The sequence below is a fragment of the Ursus arctos genome, unplaced genomic scaffold, assembly GCF_023065955.2.
Source record: "Ursus arctos isolate Adak ecotype North America unplaced genomic scaffold, UrsArc2.0 scaffold_6, whole genome shotgun sequence".
In the NCBI taxonomy this organism is placed as follows: domain Eukaryota; kingdom Metazoa; phylum Chordata; class Mammalia; order Carnivora; family Ursidae; genus Ursus; species Ursus arctos.
The window spans coordinates 67,618,857-67,634,600 of record NW_026623078.1 but is presented as its reverse complement, the minus strand read 5'-3'; the positions used below and the strand labels follow the sequence as shown (position 1 = coordinate 67,634,600).

The 15,744-nt window shown below is 41.5% G+C and overlaps 1 protein-coding gene across 15 annotated transcripts in view; it reads left to right on the top strand.

Moving 5' to 3' along the window:
- The window catches only part of ENPP2 (ectonucleotide pyrophosphatase/phosphodiesterase 2), a 107,386-nt gene that overhangs the window by 53,842 nt on the left and 37,800 nt on the right, over positions 1 to 15,744 (top strand). For 8 of the 15 annotated variants that reach the window (XM_048212449.2, XM_057307712.1, XM_048212448.2 and 5 more), the window contains exons 9-12: positions 2,837 to 2,892; positions 7,905 to 7,970; positions 8,655 to 8,727; positions 15,335 to 15,443. In XM_048212449.2, the coding sequence (XP_048068406.1) occupies positions 2,837 to 2,892; positions 7,905 to 7,970; positions 8,655 to 8,727; positions 15,335 to 15,443 (304 nt within the window). Of the gene's footprint in view, positions 1 to 2,836; positions 2,893 to 7,904; positions 7,971 to 8,654; positions 8,728 to 13,179; positions 13,336 to 15,334; positions 15,444 to 15,744 lie in introns of all 15 variants that reach the window. The other 7 variants (XM_048212447.2, XM_057307706.1, XM_057307707.1 and 4 more) reach the window with 1 other exon arrangement.

Here is a 15,744-nt window from a genome sequence, read left to right as displayed (position 1 = left end):
CATTAAAAATTTTCCATTAGAAAAACCCCAGATTAATCTTACATTTCATAACTGCCAAATATTGCCTAGTACAACTTCTTTGTAAACATCAAGGCACTAGATTTTGTATGACATTGTTTGGCTACAAATACACTAAGTTTGAGTCTCTGAAATTAAAATAAGTATGGAAATAGATCACTTAATATAAGAAACGGTTGGGGCGCCTGGGTGACTCAGTCCATTAAGCATCTGACTTGTGATTTAGCTCAGGTCATGATCTCAGGGTTGTGGGATCCAGCAGGCAGGTGTGGGCTCCAAGCTCAGGGGGGAGTCTGCTTGAGATTCTCTCTGTCCCTCTGCTCCCCTCTTCTCTCTCTCTATAATAAATAACTCAATCTTAAATACATATACATGTATAGAAGAAACTGGTCCCTCGGGGATCCGATGTGGTTTTGAGTCAGCTGTGGGATGCCCAGCACTTAGTTTTGGGTCCATCTTCTCGACAGTGGGGGTGCTGCAACAAGAAAGGACACCCCCAGGCCTGGACACGCCCTTGCCTGATAGGCCCAGCCTACCCCTCCCCTTGAAGATCTGCCCCAGTTTCAAATGACCAATGCAAACTCTGCAATGAGATTTCTTTCTGCTTCCCCGGCATTGCATTTTCACGTTTCCAGGGGCAGTTGGGGTGGGTGGAGGGTGGGCTCGCGTTCTCTCCGGAGAAGCGGGATAGAGTGCAGGGTTTGAGACTTGGCAGACCACGTGGACCAGCAACAAACTACCAACGCTCTAGAAGAGTCCCTGGATCTCATCAGGCTCAGCCTGGATGAGCCAATTGATTTGAAAATGACAAATGATAAGAGTTTCGAGCCAGATTACATGCTTATGATCAGCATTTAAATATGATACTGGAAGATGTGGAACCAACTGTGACTACTACAGAAATCAATGAGGAAACATAAGAAGAGATATATAAATCAATGAAACAGAATATTCCCAATGCTCTTTGTCTGGGGAGATGGTGGTGTACTAGTTGCCCTCCATTAAGAGTTGGCTGAAACAACGCATGTATCGTGTATGCAATATAGGAGACTTGCATGATTGCAAGATGCATGATTGCATCTTCAAATGTAGAAGACCTTCAAAAGAGAAACCTGCATAAATTGTGATATTAAGAAATGACCAAGGATTCTTCCACTCCCAAAATGAATTGATTTGCAGTTAACTCAACAATTCATAAACTAAAGGGCATTTTTTTCTAACCCTTTCAAACATGTGATCACCAAGGAAAAGAAAAATGAATGAATGGACACATTTTGGATCCTGGTTGGCCTGGGGACTCCCAGCATGGCAGAGTTTGTCCGTAAAACAGAAGGATACTCTGAACCAAACTCTGGAAGGGCGCTTAGAGCAATCTGAGATCCTTATCTCTACGACCCATCCCTATGGGACAAGGGCACCCCCCCCCCCCATGCTGACAGTCACTAGGCAGCTCATACCTCCTCCAATCTCAGAGGGCTCTCCATGCTTTCCGGTCCATCTCTTACTTGCCAGCTGCAACAGCTATGATTTCGAGAGGCTGGAGATCTTTAGTCCCTCCACAGGGGTTTGGGACTCCGCAGAATTCTCCCAGTCCGGATGTCCCAGACCCTTCTGAAAACATGGCCAGCCTCATGGAGGGCCCACACCTCCCAATTTCCCCTTTCCTCAAAAACCAGAGGTTTTCACTGGAGTCTGTAAGACACTCTGAAAGTCTGGATACAATGAAACCAGAAAAGGGGCTGGCTGCAATTCCTAGACCACTTATGCTTGGGTCTTATAACAAAAGAGCCACATTTCTTCCTGTTTGCCTCCTGAGGGGTGGGGGGAAGTTCTTCTTACAGATTTATGTTCAGTGGGACACTGGCCATCCTAAGCTGTTTTTAATGTTCCTAGAATAACTGGATTATATTTATTTCCATTGCATAATAATTAAGATTAAAATTGATCCAGTGTTCACCAAATGCTAAGACATTGCTTTAAGGACTTTAAATGTCTTAACTCATTAAAGCTTAGAATAATCCCATGTGCTAGGTAATATTATCTACATTTTAAAGGAAACCGAAGCCCAGAGAGCTTAAGGAACTTACTGGAGGACTGCACAGTTGGTGAGTGACAGAGGCAAGGCTTAAAACCCAGCTATCCCATTGCAGAGCTCAGGTTCTTAACCACTGTATCTTCTGCCTTCCAACAGCATGCGCTGTAAAGAGTATTTTAAAAGCCTCAATGAAATGCTTGGTTCACCTAATTTATCCCAGGAGCTTATTCCTAAAATTTCATTTACTGAAAGGCTAAATAAAAGATGCATGGGAAAATGCAGAATAAAAAATAGCTTTTTTTCCCCCTGCCCTTTTCATTCACCTAGTTTAAAACAAAACAAGACAAAGCTCGGTTCCAAGATTCTGGCATCTGTGTGCCAAATTGGGGTTCTCCTCTGTAGGCTTGCAATAGTACAGGAAACATATGGTCCAGCCCTGGGTCCTTTGATGAGCAGAATTCTGTCATATAAGGGAAATGTTCAAAACAATGATCAGAAGCGACAGGTACAGAACAGACTTTTGAGATGAAACAAGAGTTAAAAATGCCACTAGAATCCTAGCAGAGCTTTTGAAAGCTTTTGCAGAGAATGTATTGAATGACATTTATGGAAATAATGATTCTGACTTCCAGATGTGAAAAGAGAATGATTGCAAATAATGTGAAATTTATGGTGGGATGTGGGTAAAGTATAAGATATCTGATCTAATACATTTTTAAAAACTTTTTCTTCTTTGACCAAAACTCAGAACACATTATAAGCCTCTTATATTTTCCTCATTAGCTATGGATTACAGCCACCAAGCAAGGGGTGAAAGCTGGGACATTCTTCTGGTCGGTGTAAGTTATCTTTATTTTGTCAATGTTTGTAAAATTGCAATTATGATTTAGCTTATGAAACATGAACTCAATTTGATTTTTACTTCAGTTAAATATAAAAGAACTTGAGCTTTTGAATATTTGAAGATTGAAAATAATCTTCCAAGTATTTTTTTTTTTTAGAGGTCTTCTCTTTTTCCTCCATCTTTTCTTAAAAGAAATGTAAAGAAGATTTTCTCTTCTTCTTGTCATCCTTAAGATTTTTCTGTCCCTGGTTTTGGTAACTTACCACCTAGGGAATGTATATTACTCTTAGCCTATTTATTGCTGTGGTTTGCATTATCATTTTTCTGTAAATATATTATAACATGCTGTATTTATTTTGGTTCACAACATTAAAAGTCTAGTGTGGTCTCAGGCAGCTGATGTAGTGGTCTAGAGATTGGAAATTCCAGACAGGAGACAAGGGGAAGCCTCTGTTTCCACTCCATTTCCCACTGAACTCTAGGATTTCCCGAGTAAGAAAAATGGAACTACTTCTCTTCCCCACAGAGGTAATGGGGAGATTCGTAGTTAATGTTCATAAAATAGTCTTAAGGTGAAACTTACCTAATAAAAGTGTCAACATGTTGATTATTTTTAAGGCTCCTTAGTAAGAAAAGGAATCTGTTTCAGCTTTCATGGGGATTTTGTTCCCACTGAGATGTTCTTTCCATCTTTTTTTTTTTTTTTAACCACCTAAAGCTGTTTCCATATTTGCCTCTTATGCCTTAACAAAAATCTGACTATTCTATAATAGTAGTGTGCTGAGAGCAATCACAGGTTCAGATTAATCCAGAATGGGACCGTCTATATTCTCCAAATTCGGGAATAAAAGTGGCTTTTTCAGATTTGAAGGACTAAATTGAAATTGGGTTTGGTGATTTGAAGGGAAGACAGAGTGACCCTGTAAAAGCCTCCTTTTCCCGCCTTTTTTTTTTAAAAAGCGGTTTTCTGAGTTGAGAATTAAGCGTGGGTATGTTAGAAATGACACGTCAATGCCATGTTGATCTACCAATTTAATCTGAGGCATAACATTTTTGTAACCCTTGACTGTCATGGATGCTTACAGAAATGATTTTCTCTGCCCCACGACATATTTGCTTGGCAAAATGGACATAATTAATGGCCAATGACATAATTAATACTTAGTCCCCACCCTTACCCCCCGAAACTGCTGCCAAGCTTCATTGAAAAGGCCCAGTGTTCTGGTTTTGAATGGCAATTTTCTCCACCCAGTTCAAGCTACTTACACGAAGGTAGCTTTTGTGTGCTCTGAAGATGTCCTCAGTTTTGGTTTGCTTCTCAGGCTGTTGTTCTTTTATCTCTATATTCTGGGAGTGACTTGGATTTAGCTTTTCTCTCTCTCTCTCTTTTTTAATCTTTTTATAACTAAACAAATAAGCAAAACAAACCAGGGTCATACTTCCAGTTCTTTAATGGAATACACATCAGGGGAATCGACCCATGGTACATTCTGAAAATCCTTAAATTTAAAACCAGATTTGGACCGCAGCCTTAGACTTTGAAGGCCACCTTTTTATCGTGGCTCTGTACTGCAACCTAGAATTATTCTTGCTTTTTAAATGATAGTATTTTATTCCAAAGTAATCCTCAGCTGACGCCCCATTACATTTTTGTGTGTGTCAATTTATGTTCAAAGGTGGTAATTCCCTATAGGTCTAAGTGTGTAGATTGATTCGAATCCCAGCCCTGCCACTCCATAGATTGCTGACTCTGGACAAGGGATTAAATCTCTCAATACGATGTCCTCATCTTTAAATGGCAGTGACAGCATCTTTATCATAGGGTGCTGTGAAGATAGCATGGGCTAATTTCTTTAAAGAGCATAGGAGGGTGCTTAGTACATAGAAAGTAACAGATGAATAGTATTTGTTTTCTAATTTAATTTGCTTTCTAATTTTTAAATTTCTAATCGTCTCTTTCAACATTGACCATACAATGACGATATTTGTTCCCCTTTAACATTAAATACCTCATCTAATCCTCATTTTCCATTCCTCCTTTTTTTTTCTTCCTTTTCTTTTTCTGACCATATCTGACTGACTTGGTCTCACAACAAGTTCTCTATCGAGCAGTGAAGGTGAAGACAGCAGCATGAGCGGCATTGCCCTTTCTGTTCGGACACACTCTCTTCTGTGGCCACGTCTGTTTGTGCTGTCTCTGCGTCGTATTTTAAACACTAATGGCTAGGGGCCATGTCCTTTTGGTTCCTGGGTTAATTTCATAAAGATAAGCTAGAACTCCTAGGAAAGTTAGAGACCACTTTGTTCAACTCCTCATTGGCAAGATTGGAACACGTGGCTGAGAGAGGTGAAGTGTTGTGTCCAGGGTCACACTTAGGAAGGATACTCAGGCCTCTACAGTTCCCCTCTCTGGTTCTTACCACACACACACATTCAGCCCCTGCCCAGAAAGTGACAGTCACCTGCTTATCGTTCTAAGCAGAGAATGGTGACTTGTCTGTAAGGGTCTTTTTAGTAGAAGTATTTTGTATCTTCATTTACGTTCACACAAAAGCCTCGAAAGTAATATATGTTTAACAAATATTTCATGAATGAGTGTGTCGTCTCTGTGGAGCTGTGAATCCAGTGCCTAATGACAACAGCAAACATTTCTCTAAACTCCAAGTGCCGGGCACTATCCGAAGTGCTTTACGTGTATTCTCTCTTTTAATCCTTACAATGACCTTACGAGATAGGAAGTATTATTATCCTCATTTTATAGAGGCAGTTAAAGGTTAGGTAACCTGGCAGTCTCATCACCCACACATGTTGGAGTCAGGATTCAACCCCAAGCCTTCTGGCCTCGGAGAGGATGCTTTTATTTCCCGCCCACTACTAGACAAGCACCGCGTCCAACAGAGGTGTTAGAAGATGTGTGTTCTAAGCTCGACACAAATTCTGTTAGCTTCTGTTTTTCCATTGGCATCAAGCAAGTCCATCGGAGTCCATTGTGTGACTTAACACCAATTACATAATATAATGCAGCTTGTAGGTAGGTAATGAAGTGAGGAAAAATGGAAAGGTGACAGCATTTGCTTTTTTCTAAGTTAGGAAAGAATTCTAAATGTGTAATTATTTTGTTCAGATACAGGGGATTTCTGAGGCTGATGAATTAAATACCTGAAGTGATTAACTTGGCTTTGCTATGCCTATTTCTAATTCAGTTAGGATATAATAAACAGGGTCCCATGTATTCAAGAGCATTGGATTTTGCTCCAATTAGGACTCATTGTATAGTAAATATGATTATCTGGGCCAGTTGGATAGCTCTAGATTGAGAGGGGGCCAGAGGAATGACAAATCTCCAATCTATGAGAGTTGGTGGGGGTGGCTGGCGGGGGTGGGGCATGGGGGAAGAGCTCCTTGATTAGAGCTCCTGCCAACTCTAGGCTTCTCCCATGGCTCTGAAGATTCGTCTTTCTCCTGGCTTGCCCTGGTTCACATCCACCGAGAGTAAAAGTTTAAATGGCCCACCAGCATCCCATAGTAAGTTTTCAATGGAGTTTATTTTTTAGAGCAGTTTAAGGTTCACAGCAATTTGAGTGGTTGGCACAGAGAATCCTCATGTACCCCCTGTCCACACACATGCACAGCCTCCCCGTTATCAGTGTCCCCCACCAGAGTGGTACGTGTGTCACCACTGGTGAACCTACGCTGACACATCGTTATCACCCAGGGGACGTAATTTATACTAGGGTTCACTCTTGGCCACAGTAATTTCTACCAACCACAGTTAAACTTGGGCTTTAGTTCGAGTTCATCATAAACAAGCTCTAAGGCCTGGTCTCAGACGGGGGAGCAAAAAAGCATGGTGTGCTCCTCGTTAGGCAAGAATAAGCAAACCTCCCCATAAATAAAAGCGTCGCTCTGCTTGTGAGCATCTTAACAAAACTCAGCCCGGGCTACAGTACGATCATGTTAGCTGAGAGCTCTTAAAGCTGGTGCCAGATTTCGGGTAATTATATTTCAACAGAGGAATGAGACTTAAACACAAAAGTCATTGTGGATGAAGATTATACCCTTTTTGTCAGTCTCATAATTACATGTGCCTATTCTTGATAGATTTTTATAGAGCTAGAAGAGAATTTCAAGACTACCTTTCCTAACCCCTTATTTTATAGAGGAAGAATGTAAAGTTTCAGATTAAATAACATTTCTAAAGTCATATAGGTCTTTAGAGATAGAATGATAACTCGTGATCATTAATAAAAAAAAAAAGGTTTTTTTGGAATATACTATGTGCTAGGCACTGTACATGCCCTTTGCCTGTGTTGTCTTATTTTTTTAAAAAAGATTTTATTTACTTACTTGAGAAAGAGGGAGAAAGCACATGAGAGGGGGGAGGAGAAGAAGGAGAGGGAGAAGCAGACTCCCTGATGAGCAGGGAGCCCAATATGGGGCTCGATCCCAAGACCCTGAGATCACAGACCTGAGCTGAAGGCAGACACTTAACCGACCGAGCCACCAGGTGCCCCTTGTCTTGTCTCATTTTATCCTCATAATCAAGCTGTGTACAGTGTGTTTTGCTATTATCTTACTTTTGCTGATAAGTAAACTGAGGCCCAGAGAGGTCAAAGTGGCATGGAGGTCAAGAGAGGTCACACCACCAGCAAGATGCAGATGGGGGATATAAGTCCTGGTCCCCCTGTGGCCACAGCTAATGGCTTTACTCACTAAATGGCGGTGCCTCTGAGCCCAGGGTCCTTTCTGCCTGGAGCAGAGTCTCTGATCAACAGGGCAGGTTCCTCATTTGACTGTGAATCAGAGTTTCCAGTCTCATCTTCTGCAGCAGAGGTTGAGCAATACGACATGTTGTAAATGGAGTGGAAGTTTAAACTCTAATTCGAAAGAGGGCCTTGTACGACAACGACGTGAAAACAGATGGCGGTAAATAGAGAGCCCTTGGGCTGGGCTGGAGTTTGTGGAACTGCAACCTCACGTCATGCTTTGCCTGCTACATCCCCACAGGGTCATCCCTCATGAGCGGAGAATATTAACCATCCTGCAATGGCTCACCCTGCCAGACGACGAAAGGTATTTGTTTCCATGCCCCCGGCTTTCCCTCTTCTTTCTTCAGTATGTTTCCAGCCTAGGTTAGAACTGGGTGAAGACTCGATGGGCCCGGTCAAGGTGTGGTATTACTAAGTTTTGTGCTTCTCAGCCTTAGCGTTACTTCCCTAAGAAGGACACGAGGGACATAGGTCACAGGGCCCCACTTAGTGCCAGGGATTAGTACAGTTGTTCATCCTGGCTGCTACCGCGGAGCTCCAGCGAGTTCCTGGCCTGGATAAGCGAACCAGCAGCAGCACCCCAAGGACTGCGGAAGCAGTCAGACTGACTTCTCACTCTAATGGAGATGTTCTTTCAGGCTACAGACCGCATGGTCCGTGTGACTTTTCACTGGGCTCTATTATCTCGAGGATCAAAGACCTGAGTATGTGTTCAGATAATCCTTTGTGACGTTTGCTCCCTGAAGGGGGTACCAGGCAGTTAGCACAGTGGGGGTAGTGTGGGGGGGGTGGATGTGGAAAGAATAGAATCCGCCCTCCCCCCACCCCCGAAAAACAAGAAAGAGATATTTTCCATGTTAAGACGAACAGTGGTTGGGAAATTACTTAACTTGATTTGAGAGGAGTTTTTCTCAATGTGTAGGGTTACTTGATATTCTTTGTTATGTGTGGTTTGAGGGAGATTCTGAACCTTCCAATTTTCCCGTAGGCCTTCGGTCTATGCCTTCTATTCCGAACAACCTGATTTCTCTGGACACAAGTATGGCCCTTTTGGCCCTGAGGTTAGTAGCTTATCATCTGCCTGAGGAGAACCTGTGCCCGGGGCTACTGAATGCATTCAGGATTTGTACAAAGTCTCTTGGGTATTTGCATCTGCAAGGTTTATACATAGCCAAACAATTGCAAGACTAAAAATCTTAAACATACCTGTTTCTCTTGCAGGTTTAGATTGAGTTGCTATTCAAACCTACCCTAACCTTGGTGTTCATAGGATGGGTATATGCCCTGAAGGCATCAGTCAGAAGGCACAGGATCAGAAAGGGCTGGCGTTTGCCATCCCTGGGATAGGAATGGAAAGGCATCTGGGGCTGAAACCTGCAATACAAAATGCTCCACCTGAATTTCAGCTCACTTAAAATGATCATGCAGTTCCGAGAGGGTGGGTCAGCTAAGTGGCTCTAACAGCCTTAGCAGAGACAGTCAACCTGGCATATGTTCTAGCGCTGAACACTTTTTTACTTGATAAATTTTGACATAGGTATATATACCTGTGAAACCATCACCACAGTGAAGACTGTGAACATATCCATCACTCCCAAAAAGGAAATTAATTCCTAATTAAGAGAAATGCACGACTGAATGAATGTATTTAGCAGAGCGATGTAATGGCCTTTTATCAAACAGTGAGGAATGTTGGTTGAAAACCATCTGTTTGTTCGACGATATCCAGTATAATTTCAAATTCAGAGGTGGGAAAAGGATGATTGTATTTTATGATGTTCCTCAGTCATCTGGAGATAGAAATCTTCCCAGTACTGCAGCATAGATCACTTTAAAACAGAATGGGATTTACAAATCTAAAATGTTTTCCATCTCTCATTCTAACTAGAGTGGTGAGGTCTACATCAACATACTCTAACTTGATCTGGGAGGAGAAATCATTTCAAAACCTCTGCTGTTGGAAACTTCCTCCCATTCTCTAACAGGCTGACAGCACCGTTGGTGGTAATGAAGTTCATTGTGTTCAGCATACGACTGAGTAGGAAATACAGAGAAGTGTGTCTTGGTTTAAATATTTTTGAGCAAAACGCAGCATATCTAGCCAAAGGCAGTAAATACCAAATACACGAAAAATACCTAAGTATTTTTTAATGTTTTAATATCAATTCCGTGGTGATTTTTTCAAACACCGGAAAGTAATGGCTTTGTGAAAGCATTCTTAGTTTGCCTTAAATCATTGCAGTTATATAAGTCTGATGCTCTTTTTCCTATCCCTTTGATGTTTAACGAGTGTCGCATGATTATGAAACACAAATGATAAAATGAGATAAACATCTGCATGAAACACAAATCTTACTCTTGCCAGCGCAAGCATGGCTGTTTTATCTTTAGGATGACTTTCTTTGAGATTAATCTAAAGTGAACCAAAGGAACCACATTTTATTAAAATGTTAAAAAAAAATTCTAAGCAGTTCCATGTGCCTTATTTCAAAGTTGTACTTCACTTGGATAATAATATCCCCTAAAAGACTCTATGGCATAGGCAAGCCAGAGGTTGGTATAGCCATTTTTTTTAAAAGCCGGAGGCTGGTGCCTAAACAGGTGTGGGGTGGCTCAGGTCACCTGGCGGTTAAGTGGACTTGGAGGCTAGAATCTAAGAGCTCCCGGGCCAGGGTTTTCCCATGGAACCCTTTAAACTTCCAGGAGATATGCAGAGTGATTAGGTAAATGACTGTGTTCAATTCAGACAGAAGATTTTTTTTTATGTCAAAAGTTGGGTTTTTACAATATAAATAGGAGGAACTCGCACGACCCTCAGTTCTTTAAAAGTTATACAGCGCAGCCATAATGCTTCTTGATCCACAAACATCTCTGGATTTCTAATACGTGTAGTTCAATTGTAATTACATACTTGAAAGTGTGTGTGCCTTTTAATCAAGAAAAAAATGGAGAGTTTATTTTTTTTAAGTACTGAGCCGTGATAAATGGAACATAACATAGGATGCTTGAATTTGTTGTAATGATGGTGCTGTGCTCAGGGTTGCTCGGAAATATAGAGCTTTTTTTTTCCCTCTAGAATTTTTGAATTAAGACTTGGAAGTATTCATGCTATGTTCTCTCTAGTATTAATACTTCTCGTAAACTGGGATAGTCTCATGTATCCACTGGGTAAAACACTCTTAATTAGATATCTTGGAATGTTTCTTCAGTTATGATAACCTGATAACCTGGCCACTTTCTTCCAGTAAGGTGAGGAATATTTTCAGATTTCAACTATTTTTCGTTTGGTTCTAGGAATCTTATTTTTACTGAATGAAAAGCAAAACTGTTTACTCTTAAAAAAAAAGGGAAACCAAAACAAGTCAGCAAAATCTCTCTTCTGTAGTCAACTAATTGGTTTCTATCAATATATACATGTGGTATGTGTATAAAGGCTTTACGAGCCGAAATATTATTTATAAAATCAGTAACATGTCATCATTTACATCTAATGAGAAATACCTTGCATTTGAAGTTTAATTGAAAAAATTCGCTCTGGCAGAATGTTACGAGCTACAACGCAGTTGAACTGTGTGTTTTATTTGCTTAATACCCGAGTATACTTTTTTCAGGACGATTCTCAAAGGCTATTAAATGAGATGACCAAACATTGGGCTAATAGCTTCAAGAAATGGTGTATTGCTCCTGGTTTCATCGTGTAATGGTGAATGTTCGGAAACATGCTTGCTTTTGATCATTGGCACAATCTTTTTCTCTTTGACCTTCTACGCTTTCTCTGTGATTCCTTGGTCGGCTGCTGTTCCAGGCCTAGAGGCAGAGCTTTGGCTGGCTAGTGACTACCTTCAGATGGCAAAGTATCCTTCTGAAAAGCAGGGAAATTTGCCCCTCTACCTCCCATCCTCCTAATAACCTCAGGCTAAGTCTTCTAAAGTCAGACTAAAGTATGGCTGGTCAGTGAAAACTTAGCTTTCGTCTACCTCTAACATTCGAAGAAGGAACTACATGCGATGTAATCCCTGGATGAAAACTCATCTTGACTAAATTCTGTCCCTCCCGCTGCTCCTCTAACCCGCTGCAACCAGCAGGGCCCGCTTGTGGAGTCTTCTGAATGTTGAGGTCTCTTGCGAATGGCCGGGTGTGTGATGGGCCGACGAGCGCTAGCTGAAATGTGTTCCGTGACCATGAACTGGGAAACCCTCTTTTTCTTTTGCTTCTCTTCTCATGGAGAACTGCCTGAAACTAGACGCATTTAAGAAACCAAACCAAACCGGAGTCCGTGGGGCTGGGTCTTTCCATCGCTCTGCTGGAGAGCGAGGATGAGGTAGAAATGGCAGTGTCTATGCAGTCGCTTGCTTTGGAAACAGTGACCTGGCATGGCAGATGGCCTCCTTTTGGGATTCACTAACATTGTTCCTCCTCCCGCCCCTTCCTGCATCTGAATGATTCTCGGAGCAGTCCCACTGAGAGAGACTCAGCTAGGGAGACGGCAGGGCTTGCTGATTTAATTCACCTTTGCACCATCGGCAAATCAGGGGCCCGGTTTTCTCTAGCATTTGGAAGTCCCAAAAGGTTATCTTCCTTATTCAGCTTCTGTGTCAGCCTTTACTGCTCTCTAGATTTTCAAAACAGGATGCATAGTGCTGGCAGTCCGTCCCCCCAAGAAGGGGGTTATCTGATAGGAAGAGTATAAGCACGTAGATTCTTTCTTCATATGCAGACCAAGATGAAGAGATCTTGATGACTTTTTGTATTTTAACTAATTTTACAGGTAATTTTTTTAAAAGACAGTTTTATTTATGGTTATCTCTTGGCTTAAAGTTCCTCTGTACTGAAAACCTAAATTATCAGTGAGAAGTTCTCTCTCCTGCTGGAAGCCCCATTTTGTATAAGTACTAAGGAGGTACTTACTTTTCATGACCAAGGTGGATTGCTTATTATTTATGTTTCACTCCATCCTTGGTTTAAATTTTTTTTCCCCTAATTCTCGCCAATCAAGGTGACTCTTGCTTCGATATACATTGATGGTGTGAACAGATATCCAGCAGATTCTGCATTGGAGCCCCCTGCATGAGCCCCGTTGTCACCTTGAAATGACCAAATGGCTAGTGTTCTATTTGGTTTTCTTCTAGTACTTTAAAAATGGAGAGCTCTTCGTAACCAGGGACCAGTCTCTCCCTAATGCAGGAGTTGTGGGACGTAGGACTGTGTGTCACCTTCAGGTGTAACCCCCAGCAGGTTCCTCAGCCCAAGAGACACCCACATGACTAGATTCTCTTAAACTATATTCTTGCTCTCGGTGAAGAAACTGTGATGGCAGCATCAAAACGGATTTAGGAGGCTTCTCTCTGTAGAGTCCCCTGAATCATTCCTCATACCTACTTTTTCTCACATGAAGAGCCTTCATTTTTCTAACTAAGGCTCTGCTGACCCCAGATGGCAAAGTGTGAGCTTTATGATCTGACCCAGAGGGACAGACGACTTCTGAGTCCAGACATCTCTATCCGCCAGTACAGGAGAGTAGTTATGGCTCACCTCTTACTCCGGCTAAGAGACCTAAGAGGAAGGTTACCCCTAAGAGGAGACAGGAAAGACCAGTTGCTCCTCCAAAGAAAAGAAGAAGAAAATTACATAGGATGGATCATTATGCTGCGGAAACTCGTCAGGACAAAGTAAGTTTATCTATTGTTCCAAAGCTTTGCGGCGGGCAGGTCTGAGTCGAAGGTTTCCTTCAGTGCTTTGCTTTGAAAATCAGCTGAATAAGTTTCAGAAGAACTCTGGTTGTGTCATCCTTGGCTTTGAGTCCAGAAGAATCTGGTACTTCAGAGGTTAATGTTAATGTGGAGACCTCCTGAACTTTCAGCAAGACAGGAAAAAAGAACCTTCTACTTTCTTTAGAGTTAGCTGCCCTACAACTAGTATTAATGTTTAGGCTTGAATGAATGTGAGGACGGCTGTTGGATTTGCTTGCCCTCATTCATGGAATCTGTTACAGTGCTTTGTAGCCTTGGTTCTTGAGAACAATCTAGAAAAGCAGTGAGGGGATTCTTCAAAGACAATGTAAACGAGAACCCAACAGAAAATTGGCTTATATTAGGAGCCTGTACCTTCAGAGTTCAGAAAAGGTCTTAGGTTATAGACAAGAAAGAAAGAGAAAGCAATGGATAGTTGGAAATGTGGTTATTTTCTCATAGAGAGATGAGCGACGTTTACTCTTTTCAGTATATTCAGAACAGGCTGTAGGTTGTCACTTCTCTTAAAACCTTCAGATACCTCTAAGGCGCTTTCTTGCTTATGGCTATCTAAACTAATCACTGAAAAGAAGGTCTTGGATATCAGCTGAGTTGGCTGGTGAAAATAAGTCATTGCCAAGGATTGACATATATTGCGCATTTGGTATTTTTTTGTCGAGGCGAAGGTCTTAGAGGAGAGCCTGCTTTTCTCAGAAGCAAATACCTGTTAGTGCCACACGTGTTAGCCCTTCAGATGCTGTTTGCATTTATCATTCCGAGACTTCCCCTTGTGACTTACTCCTTGGGACAGAGTTTGAAATACTGACTCCTGTCAGGAAGAAAAACAAGCTTACACCTGATTTTACTGAGGACATGATATGAAGAAAGGTCTTGAGGCATCTGAGAAGATGCTAATGGAAGATAATATTATATGCCTGAAATCTAAAACATGAGATGCAAGACCCTGCTGTTCTTACCAGCCTTCTTGAGTGTACGTGTGTGGCTGCAGCTAAGTCGTAACATTCATGCGAAGTACTGTCAAGTGTTTGTGTGATGAGATGTTTCTTGGAAACCTTTCCATTGTGCAGAGATGACAGTGAGAGGGGAAGACTCTAGTGTGTGGGAGCGTTCGTGCTACTAGAAGCTTCCACTGGAAGCAAGAACATGAGAGACGGATTATGTTTCTTCATCTTTGGAAATGTTTTTCAGAGACCTGAGTTTTTGTGTTTCCTTAGGCTGGGTAAGAAATCTAGAACAAGCCCAATGGTTCACTTCTTGTGAAGTTAGGACTCTCGTAGATTCTTTTTTTACTCAAAATCAGCTTGAAGGGATTAAATTGAGAAGCAGTAGCTTTTTTCTTAGAAGAGATTCTTCTATCAAGAATCTATTGTTCTCAGACATTGACAGTTAAGTTCTTCAAAACATTAGATGGATTCCATTGTATTAATGATGTTCCGGTTTAGCATCCAGTGGAAGTGTACCATTTTACCTCAGAACTTCTTTTGATTCACTTAGCCTCCACCTTCTCACCATGGTTCAAAACCTGATGTGATTTTACCTAGTGAACAAGAGGCTTAAACTATCCATCTGACTTTCCGTTCACTCTCAAAATTCTTGGATTTAAATAACATTGTTACATTTTTGAAAGGTCATTTTATCTCTAAAAAAGAAAAGAATTGCCCTTAATATTTCTGATATTTTTGTATCACAGAATTTTGAAAGGATTGGATGAGGAGAGGTCTTATGTTCCTGAAATAATACAAATAAAAGTGCTCAGAACAGATTTCCATTGAGAGTGGCAGGCAAATCTCCCTAGACAAAGCTCTGCCTCTGGGCCTGAAGTTTTCTTTCCAGAATGTTCTAGGGATAGAAGATCTTTGAGAAACTGAAAGGAAAAAAAAAAAAATACCTGCAGGGACTAATTTGCTCCTTTTTCCAGATGACAAATCCTCTGAGGGAAATTGACAAAACAGTGGGGCAATTAATGGATGGACTGAAACAGCTGAAGCTGCATCGCTGTGTCAATGTCATCTTTGTTGGAGACCATGGTAAAGCTTTGTTTTCTCTTTGCTAATAGGACAGCTACATAGATCATGTTTCTGATCGTGTTGGGGGAGGAACCCATGCCCTCAGAACCCCAGATTGTGTTCTTCACCTCCTTCCCTCTTTCTTCAGGGTAGGGAAAGAAATCAGGGCATGACTCAGAAGTATGAGATGACCTGAAATGACCCCAGACCATTTTGATCAAAACCAGGGACTTTCTGTGTCTTCCTTTTCTTTGCAAGAAAGAAAGTCTTTCTACAAAATTCTGTCTCTTACTAAAGTGTGGCAGACAATTTGCCTGTGGTA